This window comes from Salvelinus namaycush, chromosome 4 (assembly GCF_016432855.1).
Source record: "Salvelinus namaycush isolate Seneca chromosome 4, SaNama_1.0, whole genome shotgun sequence".
Classification (NCBI taxonomy): domain Eukaryota; kingdom Metazoa; phylum Chordata; class Actinopteri; order Salmoniformes; family Salmonidae; genus Salvelinus; species Salvelinus namaycush.
The window spans coordinates 17537776-17564720 of record NC_052310.1 but is presented as its reverse complement, the minus strand read 5'-3'; the positions used below and the strand labels follow the sequence as shown (position 1 = coordinate 17564720).

Genomic DNA, 26945 nt, shown 5'->3' with positions numbered 1-26945 from the left:
CTTTTTGGAGAAATGTCCTCTGGTCTGATGAAACAAAAATAGAACTGTTTGGTCATAATGACCATCATTATGTTTGGAGGAAAAAGGGGGAGGCTTGCAAGCCGAAGATCACCATCCCAACCGTGAAGCACGGGGGTGGCAGCATCATGTTGTGGGGGTGTTTTGCTGCAAGCGGGACTGGTGCACTTCACAAAATAGATGGCATCATGAGGGAGGAAAATTATGTGGATATATTGAAGCAACATCTCAAGACATCAGTCAGGAAGTTAAAGCTTGGTCGCAAATCAGTCTTCCAAATGGACAATGACCCCAAGCATACTTCCAAAGTTGTGGCAAAAGGGCTTAAGGACAACAAAGTCAAGGTATTGGAGTGGCCATCACAAAGCCCTGACCTCAATCCTATAGCAAATTTGTGGATAGAACTGAAAAAACGTGTGCGAGCAAGGAGGCCTACAAACCTGACTCAGTTACACCAGCTCTGTCAGGAGGAATGGGCCGAAATTCACCCAACTTATTGTGGGAGGCTTGTGAAAGGCTAACCGAAACGTTTGACCCAAGTTAAACAATTTAAAGGCAATGCTACCAAATACAAATTGAGTGTATGTAAACTTCTGACCCACTGGGAATGTGATGAAAGAAATAAAAGCTGAAATAAATAATTCTCTCTACTATTATTCTGACATTTCACCTTCTTAAAATAAAGTGGTGATCCTAACTGACCTAAGACAGGGAATTTTTACTAGGATTAAATGTCAGGAATTGTGAAAAACTGAGTTTAAATGTATTTGGCTAAGGTGTATGTAAACTTCCGACTTCAACTGTATACAGTGCATTCGGAAAGTATTCAGACCCCTTGACTTTTCCCACATTTTGTTAGGTTACAGCCTTATTCTAAAATTGATTAAATAGTTTTGTTTCATCATCAATCTACACACAATACCTCATAATGACAAAGCAAAAGCTGGTTTGTAGACAATTCTGCTAATTTATTAAAAATAAACTAAAATATCACATTTACATAAGTATTCAGACCCTTTACTCAGTACTTTGTTGAAGCACCTTTGGCAGCGATTACAGCCTCAAGTCTTCTTTTTTCTGCAGATCCTCTCAAGCTCTGTCAGGTTGGATGGGGAGCGTTGCTGCACAGTTATTTTCAGGTCTCTCCAGAGATGTTTGATCGGGTTCAAGTTTGGCCTCTGGCTGGGCCACTCAAGGACATTCAAAGACTTGTCCCGAAGCCACTCCTGCATTGTCTTGGCTGTGTGCTTAGGGTCGTTGTCCTGTTGGAGGGTGAACCTTCGCCCCAGTCTGAGGTCCTGAGCACTTTGGAGCAGGTTTTCATCAAGGATCTCTGTACTTTGCGCCGTTCATCTTTGCCTCGACCCTGACTAGTCTTTCAGTCCCTGTCGCTGAAAAACATCCCCACAGCATGATGCTGCCTCCACCATGCTTCACCGTAGGGATGGTGCCAGGTTTCCTCAAAAAGTTCAATCTTGGTTTCATCAGACCAAAGAATCTTGTTTCTCATGGTCTGACAGCCCCCAAGCGGGCTGTCATGTGCCTTTTACTGAGGAGTGGCTTCCGTCTGGCCACTCTACTATAAAGGCCTAATTAGTGGAGTGCTGCAGAAATGGTTGTGCTTCTGGAAGGTGCTCCCATCTCCACAGAGGAACTCTGGAGCTCTGTCAGAGTGACCATTGGGTTCTTGGTCACCTCCCTGACTAAGGCCCTTCTCCCCCGATTGCTCAGTTTGGCCGCGCGGCCAGCTCTAGGAAGAGTCTTGGTGGTTCCTAACTTCTTCCATTTAAGAATGTTCTTGGGGACCTTCAATGCTGCAGAACATTTTTGGTACCCTTCCCCAGATCTGTGCCTCGACACAATCATGTCTTGGAGCTCTATGGACAATTACTTTGACCTCATGGCTTGGTTTTTGCTCTGACATGCACTGTCAACTGTGGGACCTTATATAGACAGGTGTGTGCTGTTCCAAATCATGTCAAATTAATTAAATTTACCACAGGTGGACTCCAATCAAGTTGTAGAAACATCTCAAGGATGATCAATGGAAACAGGATGCACCTGAGCTCAATTTCGAGTCTCATAGCCAAGGGTCTGAATACTTATGTAAATAAGGTATTTCTGTTTTTTGGCTTTAATAAGTTAGCAAAAATGTAATTATGGGGTATTGTGTGTAGATTGATGAGTAAACTGTTTTATTTAACCCATTTTAGAATACGGCTGTAACGTAACAAAATGTGGAAAAATTCGAGGGGTCTGAATACTTGCTGAAGGCATATATATATATATATATATATATATATATATATATATATATAAATACAGTTTATACAGGTTTTATACCAATTTTCTGTATAAATAGCCTCTAAAATAGACCGTCAAAATGTTTGTTGACTTGGAAAGCTGTGAGTGGTATTATATGATACAACTTGTTGAATTTACAACTTAACTGATTTCAGCCAGTGTATGGCTGTCGATTGACTGCATTGTTTGAATGGCAAACTGGCAGTTAATTTTTAAATTAATGTAATCATTCCTCTAAATCTGGCTGGCTAGCTAGCTAACAAACATACAGTGCATATAAATTCATTGTTTAATACCAAATCTTATCACAACACTGGCAAACCATGGTCGACTGTGATGTCATGATATGGGCCAAAAATTCCATCCCACCTGATTTTTTTTTCAAACAGTTCTTACAGAAAAAGGGCATTATGATAATCTTCACAATTTCAGTGTTATTTCGACCTCATAGTGTTTTTTTTTAAATCACGTTTTTAACTGCACTGCCCCTTTAAGTTAGTTGATCTTAATGTATGATCAGTCTCAAATAAGTCTCCAATTCTGTATTCATAGACATGCTCATTTTTTCCGCTCTCTTTTCACCATGGCATATGAGGCAGCCGTCAGGGGAAATAAGAAGTGCATATATCCTAATTAAGCAGGCAGAGAAAAGTCGTCAGGAGTGGTTTATTATCCATCTGTAAGCCAAATTACCTGGCCCTAGGCCGCCTCCAAAGACAGCAGCACTAACAACACATCTTCTACAAAAGCCCATCCAATCCCACTCTCCTTTTGGCTATGAAGCTGTCTGCTTTATCCAGACAGCCGAGGATCTGGGGGGAGAGGCATAAACACTGTAATGAAGGAGCAAGTGTCATCTACAGGCTGATATGTGACAACTTTGCCGTGTGCCAAAGTGTGACTGTGAGCGATGCAGGGAGAGGGGGAATAGAGAAAGAGGAATGGAGGTGGCACCACTCATAAAACACCATTGGGGTCGTAAAGCAGCTGTGTGTGCCTTCATATCTTGTCGTGTGCCCATCACAACGCCTCGGGCGTCGGAAGTGATGTATGGCTGTTACGCAGGGCTCAGTTCTACCAGAACCTGGGGCTCCACTAGTGTAAACATCTCTTCTTCTTTCCGTAAATGTGACAAGCCGCATGATGTTGATTTGATTGCTGTCTTTTGTGTGACATTTTGTTTTCATCTACAAAGGTGGGCCTGGTGAAGAATAGCATGAGTAGAATAGGGGCAGCCAGCCAATCATACAGTATCATGTGATCCATTTTATCAATGATACTCTATTGATTAGACCACCACCACCTCTTTAGTGAGTGGTCTGAAGACCCCGGTCACATATTCGTCAGTGTCCATGAATAGCCTAACATCTTGAAGGTAGTATTGTTGTTGAACCACATCCCAATTAAAGGACGTCACTGTTAAAAGAGAGTGGAACCAACGTACCATCTTGCCATGTGCCCTCCATTTTCCTTGGTTGAGTAACCCCTTAGTTGACATCATTCTATGGAGCCGTTCTCAAACAACTTTCCCTGTTCATTCCTTCTCTGCTTGTCCGTGTCTAAATGCAACAACTTTTGTAGCAAGCATACTTGAGATTTATACTGTTATTAGATATTCCAGACCCATGTGTTTTGTCATAGGTGAGCTTTTTTGCACTTGTTGTATCGTGATAAACTGACATGTCATTGTGCCAATATGTTATAGTGCCATTTTGTTCTTTATTTGATGCTTTCGTAGGTATTACCTCCTTACCACAATCCGTTGTGCTCTTACGGATAATGCCTTGTTACATCCAGTGCATCTACACCCTAAACTTGGCTGTTGCGTTTGTGTGTGATTAAAGGCATCAGGTTAGGAGGATCACTGCATCACTGATCTGATCTTTATATTTTATGGATATGTAGATCAACCAACCTTAATGATATCAATATGCAGTATCTGCTTTAAGCTGATGCTTGTGACCAAGCAGGATGCCTTCTCCTAGTATGTGTCAGTGGTGTACTACTTGAACATGGGGTACTGTAATGCAGTACTGTATGAGGCAAGCTACTGTAGCTCATTAGCCAGATAAACTTATTTTCAATAAGAATCGAAGCAAGCAAACCTGCACATTACCTTCTCAGTATCCTTCTAATACAAAGAAACTTGATAGCAGTGGAATCCACACATGGTTTGACCAACATACAACTATCAACAGTTATCCAAGTTGTTATCATCCATCTCTAGACCATTATAATACCAGTATATGGAGGTTTTGAATGCAGAATATGGTACAATATCATGGATAATTGAGGCAGTTTGGTTTAAGGTCATGTGTGCTGCTGTGGTAGTTTTCACTGGCTGTTATCTTGCATTGATAAAATGGTGCCAAGCTTCGGCAGTTAAGTTTCCAAATCCAGACCAGAGGTTGTACCAATACAGCTTTACAAAAAAATTATTTAAAAAAATGAACAAAGAGGCTATTTTTCTCTGGGTCACCAAGAAACAAATGAAAACTAAATTTAATGTAAATATGGATTGTTTATATTAAAGTCCTCATTAAATTATTTCATGATGTATTGTACTTTTTAAATGTTCTGAACTGAACCATTTTTCTATTGTATATATTTTGGTTTTATTTTGTACTGTTCATTGTATTTGCTTTAATTTAGGAACAATACAAATAAAGAACAATACTGTGGAAATGTCTCATCATCCCACCGCTATATTTATTATACTAGCCACCTTGTACATACACTTCATGACCAAAAGTATGTGGACACCTGCTCGTCGAACATCTCATTCCAAAATCATGGGCATTAATATGGAGTTGGCCCCCCCTTTGCTGCAATAGCAGCCTCCACTCTTCTGGGAAGGCTTTCCACTAGATGTTGCAACATTGCTGCGGGGACTTGCTTCCATTTAGCCACGAGCATTAGTGAGGTTGAGCACTGATTTTAGGTGATTAGGCCTGGCTCGCAGTCAGCTTTCCAATTCATCCCAAAGTTGGGGTTGAGGTCAGGGCCCTGTGGAGGCCGGTCAAGATCTTCCACACCGCTCTCGACAAACCATTTCTATATGGACCTCACTTTGTGCACGGGGGCATTGTCATGCTGAAACAGGAAAGGGCCTTCCCCCAAACTGTTGCCACAAAGTTAGAAGCACATAATCGTCTAGAATTTAATTGTATGCTGTAGCGCTAAGAGTTCCCATCACTGGAACTAAGGGACCTAGCCCGAACCATGAAAAACAGCCACAGACCAATATTCCTCCTCCACAAAACTTTACAGTTGGCACTATGCATTGGGGCAGGTAGCGTTCTCCTGGCATCCACCAAACCCAGATTTGTCCGTCGAACTACCAGATGGTGAAGCGTGATTCATCACTCCAGAGAAACATTTCCACTGCTCCAGAGTCCAATGGTGGCGAGCTTTACACCGCTCCAGCCGATGTTTGGCATTGCCGACGTTAGGCTTGTGTGCGTGCGGCTGCTCGGCCATGGAAACCCATTTCATGAAGCTCCCAACCACAAAGTTATTGTGTGGACGTTGCTTCCAGAGGCAGTTTGGAACTCAGTAGTGAGTGTTGCAACTGAGGACAAAGCGCTTCAGCGGTCCCGTTCTATGAGCTCGTGTGGCCTACCACTTCGCGGCCGAGCCGTTGTTGCTCCTAGACGTTTCCACTTCACAATAACAGCACTTACAGTTGACCAGGGCAGCTCTAGCAGAGCAGAAACTTGACGAACTAACTTGTTGGAAAGGTGACATTTGACGGTGCCACGTTGAAAGTCACTGAGCTCTTCAGTAAGGCCATTCTACTGCCAATGTTTGTCTATGGAGATTGCGTGGCTGTGTGCTTGATTTTATACACCTGTCAGCAACGGTTGTGTGGCTGAAATAGCCGAATCCACTAATTTGAAGGGGTGTCCACATACACTATATATACAAAAGTATCATCAAGAGGCACTACACATTGTGGGTACATGGGGTGAGTTAACCAAGCACCAGATGCTAAATAAATCCTGTTTAAAGATTTAATTTGCAAGTTTATTTGCACGTTACACTGTAAAACTAGACATACCGTAAAGACAAAACACTACTGCAATAATGTTGAGGTAGCCTGACATTTTTTCATCCCAGTCATATTCTCTATAATCAAACTAAAGGCTTTACAAGGTAGTTTTCTGAAGAAAAAAAGTTTACTTGGTCCTCTTTCTCTTAGCTGGCCTGTCATTGGTCTCCGGGTCTGACTTATTGTGAAGGCTGTTCTCTAGATTCACGTCCTTCAGCAGGGGGAGCTGCAGCTGATTGGCTACAGCCCATGCCCACAAACACAGCTCCACCCTATGGGGGGTCCAGTCCCGCTCGCTGTCCACTGAGGAAGATGGAGGAGGCGGGTCAACAAACAACGTCAGCATAGATTACGGCATGGGGTTTCCACATCCCGGGTATAGTTTCCCCCCCTCCTGTCTCTTACACACACCAGGAGGGAGCCTATTGCACATGGAGCAAAACTACAATGTTGCAGATAGATAATATTTGGACCCACTGAATATGTATCCACAAATGTGCATTACACACACACACACACACACACACGCACACGCACACGCACACACACACGCACTCACCTTTGTTAAGTGTTTGTGTGTGTGTAGCCATCTTGTTCAGGTAGAGCGCATAGTGCCTGGGTGTGTACTGGATGGGCCCCAGTCCAGGGATACTTTCAACGGCCTCGTCGGCCATGAACGCAGCCTGCTCGGGAGCTCCTGCTGCCAATACAGCTGGAACACAACGGCCAGTCAAAGATAGTCCAAGTTAAACTGTGCCCCTTACCGGATCGCTGTAGTTTCCTGAATATTAACTACACTTTGACAGAGTGTCGGGAACCTCCGTCCTGCATTATGAGCTTTGTTCAGCATGCTAAATCGAGATGAATAGGCCTAAATCAATTTATCCCATTAAGAAGGTGACTGAACCAACATTGTCTAGGTTACTTTTTTTCTACTCTTGAAAAGAAGAAAACATGTCAGCCTTCTCAGTCTTGTCAGTCTTAAAAATTGCCTAAAAAGTGTTCTCCCATCCTGTGAACCAGACAGACGGCCTCTAGGTGCTGCTGACCTGAGGCGGTGGCTGGGCCCAGGGCTTTGAGAGAGCTGAGTTCTGTGATGGCTGCCTGGACGTCAGGGAGGAGACTGAAGGCCTTTCTAGAGCACTTCTCCACCATCTCATCACTGTTAGAGGCCACGAGCTGCTGCAGCCGCGGACGGAACTTCCCCCTCTGCAGGTGATACAGTGCCAAGACATTTCACAACCAGTCAGGGAGCAGGGAGCTTAAAGAAATTTCTTTGGTCATGGACAGTAAGGAAAGCATAGTTACTAGGATTTTTATTTTAATTTCAAATTATTACCTGGAATATAAGAAACATTCACTTACTACTTAGTCAATAAATCTATGCATCTATCTGCACTACTTACAGTGAGCTTCCACTCCATCAGTTTCACCAGCTCTGGTTGGGTGACGTATTTGTAAGGACGCCCAGCGATGGCTACAGGCAGCTCCTCTTGATACCTGACCAGAGACGAGGCTCAGACTAAATATAACATGTTTACTTACATCAATCAAAAGGCATGCATAAATGTAATTGAAGGATTCCCCATCCTGATAAATTGAAAGCTCAAATCTATGTGCGTTTATGTTAATTCATGTGACAGATTGACTGTAGTTGTGATGATAGTCTGCTCTTCATTGATACCTGGTAATGGGATCATATATGTGCCACACTTACCATTTATCCAAGGGAAGCAGTTTTCCAGACTTCTTGCCCTTCCCAAGGGACTTGGCCTCCACTACCTCCCAGTATTTCCCATATAACTTTCTCCAGACAGCTGGGTCTTTGCAGGCGAATAGTGTTCCACTCATTGCTTTATAAAGGGTTAATGGGCCAAAACCACCTCAGACCTGAGTAGACATTACACAGGGGAATGTTGTTATTCCCCAAAACTCCTGAGGGAGGAGAGCCTTTTCCCCTGACACACTGCAGATGACAGCTGCTATCTAAACCTTTATATACATTGGAGAACAGAAACCATAGTTGACAAGCCTCATTCTCAGTTCAATAGGCTTACTCTCTGTATTGATATTCATTCTGGCCCAAAATAGCCTATTCAATAGATATATGTGCATGAACTGAAACTGTATGGGAAGAACAAGAAACATGCCTTCAGCTTCGACTTCAAAGTCATGATGTCAGAATAATAAAAGGTAGAAAAACACTTACCATCCACATGTGTAGAACAGTAATAAAATGTTACAAAACGAAGTATGAACGATGAATGAATTCCTTTCAGAACATGTACTTCCGTTTTGTAATGCTTGTTTTCGCTAGATTCATGGTAATAACAGTTACAACTTCCGGTTCTCCAGTGCAGTGAACAACATTTTTTTTTTCAAAAGCAAGGTTAGTCCTCCATAATTAGCGCCAATTGTTGTGCACTGAAAACATTTATATTGGGAAATAACTGTACCTTTCTCGTCAACTAATATTTTGAACCTGCTAGTAAAATAATTAGCATCATGTTATCCGACTGCCATGTTGCAACTTTAGCAAGTTAACGTTAGCTAGCAATATAGTCAGCTCCCAGGTGATTTCTGCTCGCAAATTAGAAGGCAAATGTTCTTTATTGAAATGCATTCATTGGCTGTGTGTCTCAGTCTTGTTGTGAGGCCATTTCGAGAACGTGAACGACACAATTAGTATAGCTAGGTACGTTAGCTACCCTAGCCAGATACTAGCTAATATTTATAAATATTTCAAATGACAGGTCGTAAACTTCCCTAAACATTGCAGAGTTCAGTGGTTACATTGTTTTAAGCAATGACTGGTCATCTTAGTTTTATGCGCCCCTCTGTTATAATCATGCAGGAATCTGGAGAGCTGGGAGCATTACGCAGTCCGCCATGCACTTCGGGCAAAGGGGGGTGAATATTCTCTTGAGCCATGTTATAGAAGACTATTGGGTTGTAGGTAAGCACTGTTTTGTTGTAACTTGTGAATGTTTAATCTGGTTGCAGTAATTGTCTCCGCCTCAGTGACGTATCAGTGTAGCTACTCTTTAAAGATAATTTGATTTTGAAGAGTTGCAATGACAGTCAGGCTTTTTGCTCCAGCTTGGACCTCAGCACCTGAACAGGAAGGAACTTTGTCTAAGTAGATACTGGTTAGGCCTAGGTACTATCAGGTCGTGGCTGGCTGGTTGGAGCAAAAACCTACAGACACACTACTGAATGGGTTCCCTTTCTCAGCTCTACAAGATTAACATATACGTGTGGATGATTGTTGAAGTGGAGGATAATGACCCTTTTCTCTGGTGACCTCTGACAGGACTGTATGAGGAGGCCTCTGTGTTTCTCTAGAGGCAGAGAGGATCGCCGCTGCTATTTGGAGTAAGTCCATTGGAATTAATTAGAGATTACAGGGTCTTATAAATATGTGACAGACCACTGCCAGCAGCACAGCTCAAGTACCAAACTGAGCTCTCCTCATAGCTGCAGTGCCATCTTCTGGCGAAACTATGGGCATTATTTTGGAATATTCCAATATAATTTCCCCAACCACCCTTCTGTGTCCCCCACCAGGCCATGGAGAAGATGTCGCGGGTAACCACAGCCCTGGGCAGCAGTGGCATCAGCGGACGCACCATGTTCTGCCACCTGGACGCGCCCGCCAACGCCATCAGTGTGTGCCGCGATGCCACACAGGTGGTGGTGGCCGGCCGCAATATCTTCAAGATCTACGGCCTGGAGGAGGAGCAGTTTGTGGAGAAGCTCAACCTGCGCGTGGGCCGCAAGCCCTCGCTCAACTTCAGCTGCGCCGACGTCATGTGGCACCAGATGGAGGAGAACCTGCTGGCCACGGCTGCCACCAACGGGGCGGTAGTCACCTGGAACCTGGGCAAGCCGTCGCGCAACAAGCAGGACCAGCTGTTCACCGAGCACAAGCGCACGGTCAACAAGGTGTGCTTCCACCCCACCGAAGTCTACATGCTGCTCAGTGGCTCCCAGGACGGCTACATGAAGTGCTTCGACCTGCGCAAGAAGGAGTCCGTCAGCACCTTCTCTGGTATGTGTGTCTGTGGATAGTTGTTGCACTCTTTTGAGGTTGAACCCAGGAGTAACACCTTGGGTGGAGTGTAGAAATACCTACCTGGGCCTGGTTTCCCGATAGCGATGCAATTTAGGCTTACGAGTGTTTTAACGATGCATCGTTCTTACAACGGCCGAAGATGTTACATGCGCTTCCCAAAACACCACGTGCGTTGTTGGAGCATATGTCAATACTGATAGGAAGAAAGGCAGCACTGCTCTTTGATCAGCTTTCTCCATTCAAATCTTACCTTAACATAATAATTATTCCACAATACTGACGACAGATCAGCTCCTAGAGTTATCACCTTACGGCTGCAAAATATTGAGGTGGCTTATTCTAATGCTTACCCTATAATGCACTAAATTTCCGATTTTAATTTGGCACATCATTGCGCACATGTTACACATCATTAAATATATTGAGGCAAAATTACAGACAGTGTAGCATCGAATAGAACTCAATTGACTGAACATGAAATTGATTCCCATATGATTTAAATTTATATGCCTATGTAGGAAAGCAGTTCTCAGTTTTCATTTAGAACATATTTTTATCCTTCACTTGCAAAGACATTGGCAACTTTGTATTTATAGTCAACTTCTTTCCGAAGTTATCGGAGGTCACAGAGAGACAGATAAACAACTTGATTCTATGTTGAGCAGAGATCTTCTGTGTATAAAGTGACGCAGAAGGGCAAAAAAAGCATTAACGATGCACTTAGCTGTTCTATGAGTGGTCTGTGGCAGTTGGTAAATAACAATTGTTTTTTAAGTGCGACTTTACTAATGATGGTTTGGGAAACAGCTGGGTGATTTAACGATGCTCCTACGAAGGTTCTAACGATGAACTTAACCTTAAGATGCTTTTGGGAAACCAGGCCCTGCTCATGTCCAGGAATGCCTCTGGGCTACAAAACAAACAGCATCTTATTAGTTACTAAATAAACAACATAGTCGTACGACATGGTAATGTACCTGGCCTGAGAACATTCCTGTTTATCGATGTTATTTTTTTTCAGGTCAGTCGGAGAGTGTAAGAGATGTTCAGTTCAGCATGAAGGATTACTTTACTTTTGCTGCTTCCTTTGAGAACGGTAACGTCCAGCTGTGGGACATCCGGAGGCCTGACCGGTATGAGAGGATGTTCACAGCCCACACCGGCCCTGTGTTCTGCTGTGACTGGCACCCCGATGACAGGTAGGCAGAGGCTTTAGAGAAAGACATGTTGAAAAAGCATTGATGTTTGCATTGGTTGACCATTCATCTAAAGTGAATTTTCTTTAGATACAGTAACCATTCTTGCTTACAGTGTGGCTGTTGATTCACCTGAATCAACAGCCACTTTGCTAATGTATTGACCTCTGTCTGCAGGGGTTGGCTGGCCACTGGCGGCCGGGACAAGATGGTGAAGGTGTGGGACATGACCACCAACCGGGCCAAAGAGATCTACTGCGTCCAGACCATCGCCTCGGTGGCACGGGTCAAGTGGCGTCCTGAGAGGAAGTGGCACCTGGCCACCTGCTCCATGATGGTGGACCACAACATCTACGTGTGGGACGTCCGACGGCCCTTCATCCCCTTTGCCACCTTCGAGGAGCACAAGGACGTGACCACGGGCATCGTGTGGCGCCACCAGCATGACCCCTACTTCCTGCTGTCAGGCTCCAAGGACAGCACGCTCTACCAGCACATGTTCAAGGACGCCAGCCGGCCCGTGGACCGGGCCAACCCCGAGGGGCTGTGCTTCGGCCTGTTTGGCGACCTGGCCTTCGCCGCCAAGGAGAGCCTCATCAGTGGCGACTCCAACAGGAAACCCTACCCGAGTGGCGACCGCCGCTACCCAATCTTCTTCTTCAAGAAGCCCGATCTGACGGAGCAGTTTGCCCACGTGTCCAGCGCCCTCAGCGTGTTCGAGTCGTCTCTGGAGAGCAGGCGCATGGACTGGTTTGTCAAGACGGCGCGCCTCTACCTCCTCGGCGGAAAACCCTTTGCCGAGCTGTGCGACCACAATGCCACGGTGGCCAAGGAGCTCAACAGACCTCAGGTTGGTCAGTCTTCCACTCAGAGATGAGCTGCATTCATTTACACATATCCAATTAAACATTATTGTGGAACTAAGTAGAGTTTTGAGGATCACTAACAAACCTATTTCATATTTCCCCATTTGAAGGTTTCAACTACATGGACGATGCTTCGGCTCATGTTCTCAGATCCAGCTAACCTCTCGACACCTGGTCCAAATAACATCAGCAAACTGGGCAACCTTCCTTTAATGAACAGGTACTGACCACAGGCTTTACATAAAACGCATAAGCTGAAAAATAGTGTGGACAAACTAAAATCCTTTTTTTGTGTCCGCCCAAGTTTCAGTATGAAGGAGATGGGGACGGAGAGCAGGCTGGACCGTAGTAAAGGAGAGAGCAGACAGGACAACATTCACCTGGAGCCTGGGAACTCGCTCATCAACAGCAACAACGACGGTGAGAGTAAACTCTAAAAACATTCAAGCTACTCCCACTTGACTGAAGAAATTAATCAACATATAGGTTGTTTTTGTGAACCACATTTAGTAGAATGTTACTTACTATGATGGATGAAATAGATGAGTAAACAATACAGAGATTTGTCCCACTGCAGAGAATGAGGAGACCGAGGGGAGTGAGGGACAGGCGGAGTACATGTTTGGTGACGCTGAGCTGGATGACGATGACCTCTACTCTATGGAGCACGAAATCCAGGCCGGTGAGTCTGACCCCAACACAGGTCGTATACATTCAACACTGATGACTTGGACTCTCCGAGGGTGTCCAAGGGGGAGTTGGGGAAATACATATTATTATTTTTAACGCATTTCCATTTCACACCTCACACTCGTACAGGTTACCCACTTGTACATGCGGTGAAACGGGATACATATAAGCACCCCCTATTTGACCTTTGATATAGCCTCCACTAACCTTATGTCGAATGCCATTTCAATGGAGGTTACAGCCATGTTTCATAGCTAGTCTATGATCTACGCCTAGTACTTTCTGAGCATTATTCTTCTCTCTCCGGTGTTTTCAGTGGAAGAACAGGAGTACACGCTCCCCCAGGAGGCCTTCCCGCTGCGCCATGAGATCATGGACAACCCGTCGGTCCCGGAGCACCTGCAGCAGGACAAGGCCGACTCGCCGCACGCCAGTGGCAATGAGGCAGAGGTCATGTGCCTGACGCCCATAGAGTCCCTCTCCCTGATCGCCATCTCGCAGCCGCTGTTCAGCCCCCACCTCCCCGCACGCTTCTTCTGCCCCGTGGTCAGGGAGATGCTGAGCCACTACGCCGAGCAGGGAGACGTGCAGATGGCGGTCTCGGTGCTCATCGTCCTGGGAGACCGCATCCGCAAGGAGATCGACGACCTCACTCAGGTCAGAGCTAGGGATATAACAGTTGTCATGGTGAAGAACTGAAGCTTTCTAATACGAATAATGTTGAGAATATGTATGGTCGGTTCCTGAACCAGAATACAAATTCAATGATTATGTCTGGCATAAAATTAATTGGGATGCTCTTGAGAATTCTGAATTCTGAACAATTTAACATGGCTGATTTGGTTTACAAATAACTGCTTGATTGACTAAATAATGATGGAGGTTAGAGTCTTGGTAATCTGCATGTCTTCCAAGCGGACAAATATTTTGTTTATTTCGGCATGTTCTAATAATAGCGGTGACCCTATTTCAGGAGCACTGGTACATGTCCTACATTGACTTGCTGCAGCGTTTCGAGCTGTGGAACGTGTCAAACGAGGTCATCAAGCTGAGCACTTGCAGCGCCATCACCTGTCTGAACCAGACATCCACCACGCTGCACGTCAACTGCAGCAACTGCAAACGGCCCATGAGCAACAGGGGCTGGATCTGTGACCGGTATAACTTTGACCTATCTTACACAGTAAATGGTTAAATGAAGGGTTACTAACCTAATGAGAAACAATCTAGAAAGGAATTAACAGTGTAACTAAATGGCAAGTTACATATTTCTACACTGCTCAAAAAAATAAAGGGAACACTTAAACAACACAATGTAACTCCAAGTCAATCACACTTCTGTGAATTCAAACTGTCCACTTAGGAAGCAACACTGATTGACAATACATTTCACATGCTGTTGTGCAAATGGAATAGACAACAGGTGGAAATTAGAGGCAATTAGCAAGACACCCCCAATAAAGGAGTGGTTCTGCAGGTGGTGACCACAGACCACTTCTCAGTTCCTATGCTTCCTGGCTGATGTTTTGGTCACTTTTGAATGCTGGCGGTGCTTTCACTCTAGTGGTAGCATGAGACGGAGTCTACAACCCACACAAGTGGCTCAGGTAGTGCAGCTTATCCAGGATGGCACATCAATGCGAGCTGTGGCAAGAAGGTTTGCTGTGTCTGTCAGCGTAGTGTCCAGAGCATGGAGGCGCTACCAGGAGACAGGCCAGTACATCAGGAGACGTGGAGGAGGCCGTAGGATGGCAACAACCCAGCAGCAGGACCGCTACCTCCGCCTTTGTGCAAGGTGGAGCACTGCCAGAGCCCTGCAAAATGACCTCTGTGTCTGCTCAAACGGTCAGAAACAGACTCCATGAGGGTGGTATGAGGGCCCGACGTCCACAGGTGGGGGTTGTGCTTACAGCCCAACACCGTGCAGGACGTTTGGCATTTGTCAGAGAACACCAAGATTGGCAAATTCGCCACTGGCGCCCTGTGCTCTTCACAGATGAAAGCAGGTTCACACTGAGCACGTGACAGTCTGGAGACGCCGTGGAGAACGTTCTGCTGCCTGCAACATCCTCCAGCATGACCGGTTTGGCGGTGGGTCAATCATGGTGTGGGGTGGCATTTCTTTGGGGGGCCGCACAGCCCTCCATGTGCTCGCCAGAGGTAGCCTGACTGCCATTAGGTACTGAGATGAGATCCTCAGACCCCTTGTGAGACTATATGCTGGTGCGGTTGGCCCTGGGTTCCTCCTAATGCAAGACAATGCTAGACCTCATGTGGCTGGAGTGTGTCAGCAGTTCCTGCAAGAGGAAGGCATTGATGCTATGGACTGGCCCGCCCGTTCCCCAGACCTGAATCCAATTGAGCACATCTGGGACATCATGTCTCGCTCCATGCTTTAGTCCAGGTCTGGGAGGAGATCCCTCAGGAGACCATCCGCCACCTCATCAGGAGCATGACCAGGCGTTGTAGGGAGGTCATACAGGCACGTGGAGGCCACACACACTACTGAGCCTCATTTTGACTTGTTTTAAGGACATTACATCAACGTTGGATCAGCCTGTAGTGTGGTTTTCCACTTTAATTTTGAGTGTGACTCCAAATCCAGACCTCCATGGGTTGATAAATTTGATTTCCATTGATAATTTTTGTGTGATTTTGTAGTCAGCACATTCAACTATGTCAAGAAAAAAGTATTTAATAAGAATATTTCATTCATTCAGATCTAGGATGTGTTATTTTAGTGTTCCCTTTATTTTTTTGAGCAGTGTATATACGCTCAAATCAAATGTATTTATAAAGCCCTTTTTTACATCAGCAGATGTCACAAAGTGCTATACAGAAACCCAACCTAAAACCCCAAACAGCAAGCAATGCAGATGTAGAAGCACAGTGGCTAGGAAAAGCTCCCTAGAAAGGCAGGAACCTAGGAAGAAACCTAGAGAGGAGCCAGGCAAGAGGACATTTGGAAAGTTGTGCAATATAGCCACTCAACTTCTTTGCCCGTTCCCCAGGTGCCACCAGTGTGCCAGTGTTTGTGCCGTGTGCCACCATGTGGTGAAGGGGCTGTTTGTGTGGTGCCAGGGCTGCAGTCACGGCGGGCACCTGGAGCACGTGATGAACTGGTTAAAGAGCAATTCTCACTGCCCGGCTGGCTGCGGACACCTGTGTGAGTACACCTGACCCTCAGCTCCACCCCCTCCCAGCCGGCTCTCTGTGAGAGGGGGAGCACCTCACCTCACCTGGCTCACGCTGGCCTGGGTCTCACACTCCAGGCTGGCCTCTCCAAAGACTGGGGTCCACAGGGGGGTGGCCATGGTAGCAGGATGACTGTATTGGAAGATAGGTCGGTAAGACTGGAGTCCAATTCATTAAAGCAGTTGGAGAGGAGAACGAGGGACCTTATGGAGCACTGTTAAAAGTTTGAGATGGGCCCGCTGGCCTATTCAGTGCTCACTTTGACAATGACAGAAACTCAAAGTTAAGTGAACACAATAATTTATGTGTGTGTGTATATATATATATATCAGTGGGGAGAACAAGTATTTGATACACTGCCGATTTTGCAGGGTTTCCTACTTACAAAGCATGTAGAGGTCTGTAATTTTTATCATAGGTACACTTCAACTGTGAGAGACGGAATCTAAAACAAAAATCCAGAAAATCACATTGTATGATTTTTAAGTAATTAATTTGCAACAAACAATAGTTTGTTATCAAGAAATTTGTGGAGTGGTTGAAAAACGAGTTTTAATGACTCCAACCTAAGTGTATGTAAACTTCCGACTTTAACTGTATATATGTATGTGTGTATATATATATATATATATATATATATGTATGTGTGTATACGCATGCATGCATACACATACTGTACTGTACCAGTCAAAAGTTTGGACACACCTACTCATTCAAGGGTTTTTCTTTATTTTTACTATTTTCTACATTGTAAAATAATAGTGAAGACAGCAAAACTATGAAATAACACATATGGAATCATGTAGTAACCAAAAAAGTGTTAAACAAATCAAAATATATTTTATATTCTAAAAAGTAGCCACCCTTTGCACTCTCTTGGCACACTCAACCAGCTTCACGAGGTAATCACTTGGAATGCTTTTCCAACCATTTTTAAGGAGTTCCCACATATGTTGAGCACTTGTTGGCTGCTTTTCCTTCACTCTGCGGTCCAACTCTTCCCAAACCATCTCAATTGGGTTGAGGTCGGGTGATTGTGGAGGCCAGGTCATCTGATGCAGCACTCCATCACTCTCTTTGGTCAAATAGCCCTTACACAGCCTGGAGGTGTGTTTTGTGGCATTGTTCTGTTAGTGGGATTATCATTTGTTTTTCTAAGTGCAAACCAGATGGGATGGCATATCGCTGTAGAATGCTGTGGTAGCCATGCTGGTTAAGTGTGCCTTGAATTCAAAATGAATCAGACCGTGTCTACAGCAAAGCACCATCACACCACCTCCATGCTTCACTGTGGGAACCACATATGCGGAAATCATCAGTTGACCTACTCTGCGTCTCACAAAGACGGCGGTTGAAACCCAAAATCTCAAATTTTGACTCATCAGACCAAAGGACAGCTTTCCACCGGTCTAATGTCCATTGCTTGTGTTTCTTGGCCCAAGCAAGTCTCATATTATTGGTGTCCTTATAGTTGTTTCTTTGCAGCAAATTGACCATGAAGGCCTGATTCATGCAGTCTCCTCTGAACAGTTGATGTTGATATGTGTATGTTACTTGAACTCTGTGAGGTACAATCTGAGATGCAGTTAATTGCGGATTTCTGAGGCTGGTAACTAATGAACTTATCCTCTCCAGCAGAGGTAACTCTGGGTCTTCCTTTCCTGTGGCAGTACTGATGAGAGCCAGCTTTATCATAGCTCTTGATGTTTTTTACAACTGCACTTCAAAAAACGTCCAATGTTTTTGAAATTTTCCAGATTGACAGACCATGTCTTAAAGTAATTATGGATTGTCGTTTCTCTTTGCTTATTTGAGCTGTTCTTGCCATAATATGGACTTGGTCTGTATCTTCTGCATACCACCCCTACCTTGTCACAACACAACTGATTAGGCTCTAACACATAAAGGAAAGAAATTCCACAAATTAACTTAAGGCACACCTGTTAATTGAAATGCATTCCAGGTGACTCCCTCATGAAGCTCGTTGAGAGAATGCCAAGAGTGAGCAAAGCTGTCATCAAGGCTAAGAAAGGCTTCTTCGAAAAATCAAAAATATATTTATTTGTTTTAACACTTTTTGGTTACATGATTCCATGTGTTGACGTCATCACTATTATTCTACAAAGTAGACAAGTAAAAATAAACAAACCTTGAATGAGTAGGTGTGCCCAAACTTTTGACTGGTACTGTATATTTGCTGAAATGGCCTTTTTGTTTTTTTAAATTCGGTGTATTGGTCACTAAATAGCGATAAAGATGTCTGTCTTGATGTGGACTTTATTCATCAGATAACGAATCTCCAGCACTTTTCTATGGCAATAAAATATTTTGTGAAGCTCAGCTGTCTATCATAAACCAGTCAGTGAGTGACCTTTTGAATGGGACAATGCTTACGGAACTAGAATTTGAAAAGGAATAGATTACACAAGCTAAATTGTGCTTACACCTTAATTAAAATGTAATTAATAATCAAAGTAAGACTGGTATACTACATTGTTATTGAGAAATTGCCTGGAAAGTTAACCTAATAATGCACAGGTTTTAGACTGACACGACAACATTTATTGCGCTTTTGATTACACACTACATTCACTGAAGTCATACTTAACAAATAAAACATCCCAGAAAACACAGTTAGACAGTAACACAGGCGTGGTGAAAGATTAACAATGGAGGTTACAGACATTGTTTCCGTTCCAGACGTTACATTCAGCAGGACGACACTTCCTAACAAAAAATTCTAAAATGATCAATTCATGTACATTTATTCTCTTCATGTCAAAGATCAGGTTAGTTAGAAACATGAGTGATCTTTATTTTGTTTGGCTGCATCATTGATCACAGCATGCATGTGTCTCATACATATAGGATAGGGGGACAGGATCTACAGTCAAAATGTTTCACAGACAGCCTTGCCTTCGGGAGCCGGCTGGTTTATCAGCTTTCCCCCAACTGCACCTCCTAATTCAACTGAAGCAGTCCACCATCACCAGCACAGGCATGTGAGGGACAGCTGCCCTTGCCCATTTGTCGTATCCCTGCAGTAGCTGCCAATGGCCTCTTCCATCTTTGGCCAGGCTAGAGGCCACAACCCCTGTCCCATTCGGGAGCGCCTGGGAACACTGGTCCTCAGCCCACTGTATCCAGTCAGGCCAGCCGGCCTGGCCCACTCCCAGTCCATTGAGTGTGTTCAGGGTGGCATGTTCACCCTCCGTCAGCATTGTCAGGAAGCCTTTTGAAGACAGAATTGAGACCCAGAACTTCTTACTCATGTTGATGGGGTCCTAGCTACCTAAAGAATGGTTAGCCATTTATGTTGATGGTTCGCTTTAGCACCTAACGTCTATACTCACCAGTACTGCCTAAGGCTGTTCCCAGCTGTCTGTGACCTTCTCTGGGACACTCAGTCTCCTCAGGTTCTGCAGGACAGCCTGGAGGGTCTCCCCTGGCAGGATCAAACAACCAGACACACTCAGACAACAGTAGCTCTCAACAATGGTTAGCATCCGAGCACTGGATAGATTTGAAAACCTGCGATAGTTTGTCCTACCTAGCTCCTCTTCATACGAATCCAGCGTTGTCATTAACTCCGAGACACTGGTGGATTTCAAGCCTTCTCCACCTGGGGGAAAGAACGAGAAGAGAAATACTAAGTTGCTTTCCAAAGGAGTGGCAGAAGGATATTTGGTTTTGTGCCCATGCAAATGACCAGTCATCCAATAATGCAACTCACGGCCACCCACCTTTTCCACCAGTATCGCCTTTCAGTTTTCCGTCGCCGTGGTAAGGACTGCCGTTGCCGTCGGCACTGAGGCGAGACAGGAGCTCGCAGCGGCAGGCGCGGGCCTTTTCTAGCACGGCATTCATGTCTTGGGCCAGTCTGTGGTTGTCCACCAGCTCTATGTGCACCTTCCTCCAGGCCATCTTGTACTCCATCAGGCATCCCTCCATCACTGTGCGCAATTCCTTCTCTTGAGACATCTGGCCCTGCAGGCCCTCCACCTCCTCACACCGCTACACCAGAGGGGAGAAAGAGGGGTTGGGGGATGAGAGGAGCGATGAAGTGGTTTAGAAATAAGGTTTTGGTTCGTTTTTGCTTCTTTATCGTGTAGACACCTTATGTAGCTGAATGGCCATTTCCTGCATCTCAGCCTCCAGTTGGTCCGCGTAGGCCTGCTCCAGAGCGTCACTAGGTGGCCGGGCACTACTGTGCCAACGTGCAATCGCTGAGGTCATCTTGCGCTTGGGTCCAAAAAGCCTGCAGTGGAGAAAACTAAGTACATCAGAATGGAGAGACGTGCGATACTCTATAGTGCCCAGAGTAGGTCTGAGATGGACAGACAAAGTCAGTAGCCGATAGAATGTGGATATGTTCCAGACACTACGAGAGAGACCACGGCGACTTACGTGATTCCCACTTCCTTAAGGTCATTCTCTGTGAGGGTGAGGAATATCCTTAGGTCAATGTCCTGTTCCTCCAACAGGGGGAGGTACTTGGAAAAGCCAATCTGCTCCAGGAACTCAGCCAGATCCTACAAGAGGGCAGGGGTCAAAGGTCAGGTATAGATCAGACACTGGTCGAGGGAAAAACACAACAGAACTCACTGAACAGCATGAAATATTCATGAATGTATAGTGATCCAACAACACTGACACGTGCCTTGGGACCTGCATAGTTGGGATGACCACCTACAGGCGAGCGCATCCCACAGTTCCCTGGGCCACCGGGCTGCACCGTTTCACTGCTGCTACCATGGCGACCCTTGCCTTTACCGTGATGACCCTTGTTTGCGCGGCGGGAGCAGCTCTTTTTAGCCTGATCCGAGTCCTAAAAAGGATAAGGGTACATTGTGAATGGAGGACAAAAGGGCTCATTGGAATCACCATTGTGGTATGTGAATGCGTCAATGTGCGGTCACCATGCCGTGTGCGGTTACCTCGTTACTCTCCAGCGAGCCCTCCCGGCTAAGTCCGATCACGCGGGGAAGTCCCTCGCTGCTACTACTGCTGCTCCTCATGGTGGGCATGTCGTTATCAAAGAAGGGGCTCTCATCTATAGCGGAATCACATCAGCTGGATTAGCAACATGGCGGAATGGGTAGAAGTGTAGACTGGTATTTCTGTGTAGAGGAAACGTGTAAAGTTGCTGCTGTTGTAGGACGATCTAGTGACAAATAAGTGAACAGGTGAACGGTTAAGAGTGCTTAACTATGTCGTCATACCTCTGCTGCTGTTGCTCTGGCCATCCAGCTCGTTGATAGGCGAGGTGACGTCACGGAAACACATGCCCTCACTCTGCTCCCCGACATCACGGAATGCAATGTATCCCGGGGGCGCAACCGCTGGCTCTATAGGAATGTGAATAATAGCTATAACAAACAAGGTCCAACAGGACAGTATCTAGCAGCAGAGCAGTAATTGGATTCAGCACAACCATTTCAACTTCTGTGGAATAGATACAGCTGTAATAGAGAGGTAACCTAAAGAACGCTACCTGAGTGTTTGCTGGGGCCTCCCACTCTGAATTTGGCGATGGCTTGAGGCCCATCGTGGATGCTGGGGCCCTTGGCTCGGCTGCGACTCAAGCGACTCAGTCTGGGGGGAGCACTGCTGTCAGAGTCCTCCGACGAACTCAGGTCCTCAAAGTGTCCTGTGGGGGACAAACGTAGGTGCAATGAGAACCTAAACTGTTCCACCACAATTGTTCCAAAACTTAAGGTACAAAAAGGTATCAGATTTAAAGAGTAATCTTCTTAGTAAGCAAGTCCTCCCCTGCACCTGCTTTGGCTTTAGGAGAGCGCATGTCAATGAGGCTGGCGATCTTTGTGTGGCCGTACATCATAGCCAGGGCACGAGCGGTCTCTCCTTTGGCGTTCCGCTCATCTAATTTGACACCCTGAGACAAGATTTATCATATACAAACTAGGTTTAGTACCCCTTCAACATATTTGCATCAGGTATGTATTTGAGACAAACATATGAAAGTGACAGTACTGTAAATAATAGCAAATGAAAACATACTCACATGGTCAAGGAGGCATTGTACAATGATTTCATGTCCAGAAGCAGCAGCCTCCATCAGCGGAGTGAAGCCAGACCCTGGCTCTCTGCAGGTGAGAAACATGTCATTACACACCTCATGATTGAATAGTGGGACATAGATTGTTGTGGTTGTATTAATTTGACTGACAATACTCACTTCACATTGACATTGGCATTGCTATCCAACAGGAACTTGACCATCTGCTGGTGGCCAGTGCTGGTGCAGTGGTACAGGGCTGTCCAGCCTCGAGAGTCCTTCAGCTCCAACTCAGCACCTTGCTTTTGGGAGATAAAACATCTAGGAAATTGTTTCATAGTGTACAATAACACCACCACCACCCATGACACTAAAATTAAACCTAAACTGAGGTTTATTTACGGTGAAAATTTGAACAATTTTTGATTCAGAAAAGTAAATCTGACCTGCATTAGGAAGTATGCAATGCTTTCATTCCCACAGCTCGCTGCCAGCATAAGGGGTGTCAGACCTTTGCCAGTGGTGGCATTAACGTTCACTCCAGCCTCCAGCAAAAGATTAGCAATGTTGTCATGCCCAATATATGAGGAATACATCAGGGGAGTCCAGCCACCAATGTTCTTGCTGTCCAAGTTCACCTCCCCTCTAAAAAAGACATAGCAGTACATTACTATCAATGAGTGTTGAGAAGCATCCAGTCTCTCTCACAAACACACAATTAATGACGTACTCACTTTTTAATACACTCTGATACCACATCATACTGGCCAATAGAGCAGGCGGTGTGGAGGTCGAGGGGAACATCCAATTCCTCAGGTCGCACTAAAGTGTTAATGTCCCCTAGCCACAGGGAGAGGCTGACACCAAACTGCTCCGATTCACTCGCCTCATCGCTCAACTCCGACATTCTCAACCAAGACCAGGCAAGCTCCCACTGCACGGCTGTAATCTGCACACAAGATACCCAATTTAGAAAGGATTGCCATGGAGAAATGTTTTCTAGCGAGCAATCTTTGGCCTGGTCCCATACTGTATGTGTTGTAGCCAACTCTTCTGTCATTGTCATGTAGCTAGCTAAGAAAACAGGCTAATCAAATTTGTAGCCCCTTTTTGGAACAGCTAACTAGCTACGTTAACGTTAGCTAGCGAAGCAATTTTAATATAGACTCACACGCATAGTCAAAAACTAACAGAGCTGTTGGACAGAAGAAACAGTTATATTAAGCAATAGTTTAAGCATTTAGACTTACCGTATAAACGAGTTCTTTGAGATTTCTTCAGTTGCCTAGTCTTCAAGACTTCTCTTGTTTGCTTGTGTTACAATTAAATTTGCTCGGGTGACTGCCCAAAGTTGTGCAGTCAATATTCCTGGTAGTTGTAGTCATTTTTCTTTGAGAACTAAATGCTTAAAGTAAACATTTGGGTGGGTAACTTCATTTCCCATGATTCCTAGCTCCAGAAACAGTCAGGGTTTTGTGGAAACTCTCCCCAGTCAAGACTTTTTAAACCTCATCATGTACATTATATTTACCCCAGTCATACAGTATTTGATTGATAGAGATACACAAAATAAGTAGCAAGAGAAACTTTGGCATGAAATAGTACACACTGAAGCTGCCCCATGGGCACATTTGTAACGTTGTTTCCCCCCTGAACTCAAGACCATTGTTGCTGGACAATGCTAACCTTTCAGTTTCAATAAAGGTAGAGATGGTCGTAGATTGATGTAACTTCAATGAATTCATGCGTGATGCAGATATTTACCCAAATAATAAATTTTATTAATCAAAAGGTTTACAATACTTAATCAAACCACAACCAATAGCATTATAATCAACCAAAACCATTATTCAGATGGAGAGCATTCAAGCAAAGAACTTTAAAAATGGCTTCATTTGTATTCGTCTATAGAGTAAGACTGATTTCTTGAGCAAATACTTCCCCAGAGCAAATCAGAGGAAGTTAAAGCAGAACTCTTCATTAGCAGGAGTGAAGACAAAAGTTGAGTTCTCCTGGTTCAGCACACTTGTGTTTGGAGTCTGTGCCTGTAAATTCTCTTGTTGACTCTTTGCATTGGATTTTAAGGGTAGAGTCTCTGTTTCACCTTCCGCTTTCCTGTGGAAAATAGACTTCTTAGCAGGGTCTGCCACGACTTTGACCTGAGCCGATGTCATTGCTGCAATATAAAAAGATAAATACTTAGTTGCCACATATTTCCATCTAACATCATTTGCAGTATTTCTGGTCTGACTTTAGTGTAAGCTGCATGTTTATTTTTTTCACTTCAAGCCTGTTTAAATTTGAACTTCTATGTGTCTTGCTGTATCGTTAGATATTACTGCACTGTTGGCGCTAGGAACACAAGGATTTCGATACACCTGCAATAACATCTGCTAAATATGTGTATGCGACCAATAAAATGTGATTTGTACTCATATCTGACTTTCTCTCTCGCTCCACTCACCACCCTGAATCAATTTGAACTGCTTGTGCTTCTCCTCCTCCATCTTCTTCCTGTAGTCCCCAGACATTGCCCTCATCACCTGCCTCTTCTTTGCCAGGGGGGCTTTGGAGCTGCGCAGCGTCTTAAGGGCACGAGAGGCCTCCTCCTCTACAGACAGCAAAGACTCAAGATATAATCCCACATCAAACTTTTTATGCATCTCATAACAATCTACTTCTTCACTGTTATTATAAACATCTCACATTTGAATGTACTGTTTATCGTACACTTCAGAGATCAACTGGATTCTAGAGTCTAAACTACACCCACTCTGTTTTGGCGTAGCCTTCAGAGTAGCCATGCCCAGCTCCAGCTGCTCAATGCACCAGTCCAGCTCTCTTTTCAGCTGCTGTTCTGTAGTCTGAAAAATACAACCAAAAGTTGAACTGATATACACCAGCCACACTGAATCAAATATACATTTTAAATTCAAACAACACCATCACCCACCAGCATTGTGCCATCCTCCTCACGAGCCCCTTCTGTGTCTGTCAAGTTTGTCATCTGTTTTTGCTGTCCATCACTGGCTTTTTTCTTATGACCAGATTTCTTATTTTTCTTGGCTTTAGAAGATGTGGTTGGCTCAGGTGCTTTAATTACTTGTTGAGCGTTCTGGCCCTGAGGCTTTTCCTCTTTGGACTCTTTCAGGGCTACAGCCCCTGAGGGTACTGGTGTGCCAATTTCTTTCTCCATCTCCCCTGGTGTACTAACAGGGATTTGGAAGTTGAATGAAAAACCAGAACCCTGTTCTGTAGAAGCGGTGGATGTTTTTGTCTGTAATCCTGCAAACTGGTGTTTCACATCTGAGAGGTCAGTTTCTGCCCCCTGTGCTGCTGGTGCACCCTCAGGGAAGAAGTTGAAAGTGAAAGAGTTTTCACTGTGTACCCAGAGTTGTTTCTCTGCTCTGCTTTGTTGGTTCTGTTCGCCTTGGGCAGTGTCATTCACCCGAGGCTCAAAGTCTGCTCCAAAACATTGACACAAATACAAGCACATGCAGAGACACAGTATTAAAACAGACTACAATGCATAAGAATGTAAAGGAATTTCTTGTAATGACTTGTTGTGTCCTACCTATGACCAGTGTCTTATGCTCTGTCATGATTCACTCAGCACCAGCTATTTCCAGATGACTACTCTAAAGACACTCATATAACGTCTGTTTCGCTCAAATGAGATGTAGATTGCTGCAGAAAGATTATGACATAGCTGAACATGACAAAGTGTCATTAGCGGATGATCAAAGTATTGTTTTTGCACCCTTAAGGCCCTTTCTCACCAAGTCTGTTGCGTTTTTTGTACGAATTGTTGTTTATTAAGATATAGGCTAATGATATAACACGAAGCTTAGCCTATAGCTCTCGGTCTATCTAGGTCTACCTGGCTACGGCTGCTGAGTGTAGGCAATGCTCACTGGGAAGCAGTTCCCCGCGCTTCACTCAATGTGCTTGCGTTGCCATGTCTAGACACAATTGTATATGTTACAGTTACCTAGAATCAGTTTGTCAAATAATGATGGGGTTTAAAAAAAATAAAAGCACAAGTTTACATGCTGTTTATCATATAATTCCCTGTGCTGAGACACGAACGCGATCAGTCTGTCAGACAAGTTTACCTTTGTGATTAAGATCACGTGTCCCTGATAACAATTTCTATTGGTCAACATCTTTTTTTGGAAAGCGAAAATACGCAAAAATCGAACCTGTTTCGAATAAATAATGGACGGATTGCAGCAGGACGAGATTTCACAATTGGTGTGAATGGCGTCATAAACAAGACGTCCTCGTGTTGATTTTTTTAACGGACCTGGTGAGAAAAGGCCTTCATGCTCACCTTTGAAAAGATTCACAACGCTATTTCAAGCAACCAAATAAAACTATTTGGCAGACTTTCTTCGAAACGACAGGCATGCATCACTGAGCTGTATCAAATACATGTATGACTAATCCTAACGGTGGCTATGTATTAACCGGGCATTCATCAAGCATTGTGTACACGTCCATCGTTATTCCGAACCGGCAAAGTTTCCAA

At 44.6% G+C, this 26945-nt stretch overlaps 4 protein-coding genes across 7 annotated transcripts; 1 reads left to right on the top strand and 3 right to left on the bottom strand.

Moving 5' to 3' along the window:
• Nucleotides 1-6338: 6338 nt before the first annotated feature.
• On the bottom strand, nt 6339-8687 carry zgc:112496 (uncharacterized protein LOC541336 homolog). The gene is made up of 6 exons (XM_038990389.1): nt 8583-8687; nt 8091-8263; nt 7780-7873; nt 7423-7582; nt 6933-7085; nt 6339-6676 (listed from the first exon to the last, which is right to left on the bottom strand). Exons 2-6 carry the CDS (start codon nt 8222-8224, stop codon nt 6501-6503), a joined length of 717 nt encoding a protein of 238 aa, XP_038846317.1. The 5' UTR covers nt 8225-8263; nt 8583-8687; the 3' UTR covers nt 6339-6500.
• A 540-nt stretch (nt 8688-9227) lies between these two features.
• wdr24 (WD repeat domain 24) lies at nt 9228-16783 on the top strand. The gene is made up of 11 exons (XM_038990387.1): nt 9228-9329; nt 9687-9748; nt 9941-10424; nt 11470-11647; nt 11822-12494; nt 12621-12730; nt 12815-12930; nt 13088-13192; nt 13517-13857; nt 14174-14358; nt 16212-16783. Exons 3-11 carry the CDS (start codon nt 9944-9946, stop codon nt 16378-16380), a joined length of 2358 nt encoding a protein of 785 aa, XP_038846315.1. The 5' UTR covers nt 9228-9329; nt 9687-9748; nt 9941-9943; the 3' UTR covers nt 16381-16783.
• Nucleotides 16784-19189: 2406 nt separating this feature from the next.
• anks3 (ankyrin repeat and sterile alpha motif domain containing 3) lies at nt 19190-23731 on the bottom strand. Of its 2 annotated transcripts, none has more exons than XM_038991329.1 (16): nt 23665-23731; nt 23149-23363; nt 22861-23059; nt 22595-22716; nt 22421-22502; nt 22174-22291; nt 21890-22045; nt 21618-21743; nt 21333-21448; nt 21056-21223; nt 20803-20927; nt 20512-20653; nt 20139-20409; nt 19946-20017; nt 19749-19840; nt 19190-19627 (listed from the first exon to the last, which is right to left on the bottom strand). In XM_038991329.1, the coding sequence occupies exons 2-15, from the start codon at nt 23319-23321 to the stop codon at nt 19758-19760; spliced, it is 1953 nt and encodes a 650-aa protein (XP_038847257.1). In that variant the 5' UTR covers nt 23322-23363; nt 23665-23731; the 3' UTR covers nt 19190-19627; nt 19749-19757. The 2 variants fall into 2 exon arrangements, with proteins under 2 accessions (XP_038847257.1, XP_038847258.1); XM_038991330.1 differs by having other exon boundaries at nt 21089-21223.
• A 442-nt stretch (nt 23732-24173) lies between these two features.
• On the bottom strand, nt 24174-26920 carry c4h8orf33 (chromosome 4 C8orf33 homolog). Of its 3 annotated transcripts, none has more exons than XM_038990385.1 (6): nt 26748-26920; nt 25989-26123; nt 25368-25876; nt 25188-25278; nt 24879-25025; nt 24174-24590 (listed from the first exon to the last, which is right to left on the bottom strand). In XM_038990385.1, the coding sequence occupies exons 2-6, from the start codon at nt 26014-26016 to the stop codon at nt 24367-24369; spliced, it is 999 nt and encodes a 332-aa protein (XP_038846313.1). In that variant the 5' UTR covers nt 26017-26123; nt 26748-26920; the 3' UTR covers nt 24174-24366. The 3 variants fall into 3 exon arrangements, with proteins under 3 accessions (XP_038846313.1, XP_038846312.1, XP_038846314.1); XM_038990384.1 differs by having other exon boundaries at nt 25989-26101; XM_038990386.1 differs by lacking the exon at nt 25989-26123 and having other exon boundaries at nt 26748-26918.
• Between the last annotated feature and the right edge of the window lie 25 nt (nt 26921-26945).

Bases quoted from the DNA above. Each gene is read 5' to 3' on its own strand.
- zgc:112496 (XM_038990389.1), bottom strand. From the start codon at position 8,224: ATGAGTGGAACACTATTCGCCTGCAAAGACCCAGCTGTCTGGAGAAAG. The intron at 7,874-8,090 runs GTAAGTGTGGCA...GTCTCTGGTCAG, and splicing joins CTGCTTCCCTTGGATAAATG to GTATCAAGAGGAGCTGCCTG. The intron at 7,086-7,422 runs GTCAGCAGCACC...GTTGTGTTCCAG, and splicing joins GGGCCCAGCCACCGCCTCAG to CTGTATTGGCAGCAGGAGCT.
- wdr24 (XM_038990387.1), top strand. From the start codon at position 9,944: ATGGAGAAGATGTCGCGGGTAACCACAGCCCTGGGCAGCAGTGGCATC. The intron at 12,931-13,087 runs GTGAGAGTAAAC...GTCCCACTGCAG, and splicing joins CATCAACAGCAACAACGACG to AGAATGAGGAGACCGAGGGG. The intron at 14,359-16,211 runs GTATAACTTTGA...CCCGTTCCCCAG, and splicing joins AGGGGCTGGATCTGTGACCG to GTGCCACCAGTGTGCCAGTG.
- anks3 (XM_038991329.1), bottom strand. From the start codon at position 23,321: ATGTCGGAGTTGAGCGATGAGGCGAGTGAATCGGAGCAGTTTGGTGTC. The intron at 22,503-22,594 runs GTGAGTATTGTC...TCTCACCTGCAG, and splicing joins AATGCCAATGTCAATGTGAA to AGAGCCAGGGTCTGGCTTCA. The intron at 22,046-22,173 runs GTGCAGGGGAGG...TGTCCCCCACAG, and splicing joins CTCTCCTAAAGCCAAAGCAG to GACACTTTGAGGACCTGAGT.
- c4h8orf33 (XM_038990385.1), bottom strand. From the start codon at position 26,016: ATGACAGAGCATAAGACACTGGTCATAG. The intron at 25,877-25,988 runs GTAGGACACAAC...GTTTTGGAGCAG, and splicing joins GCATAAGACACTGGTCATAG to ACTTTGAGCCTCGGGTGAAT. The intron at 25,279-25,367 runs GTGGGTGATGGT...TGTATTTTTCAG, and splicing joins AGGAGGATGGCACAATGCTG to ACTACAGAACAGCAGCTGAA.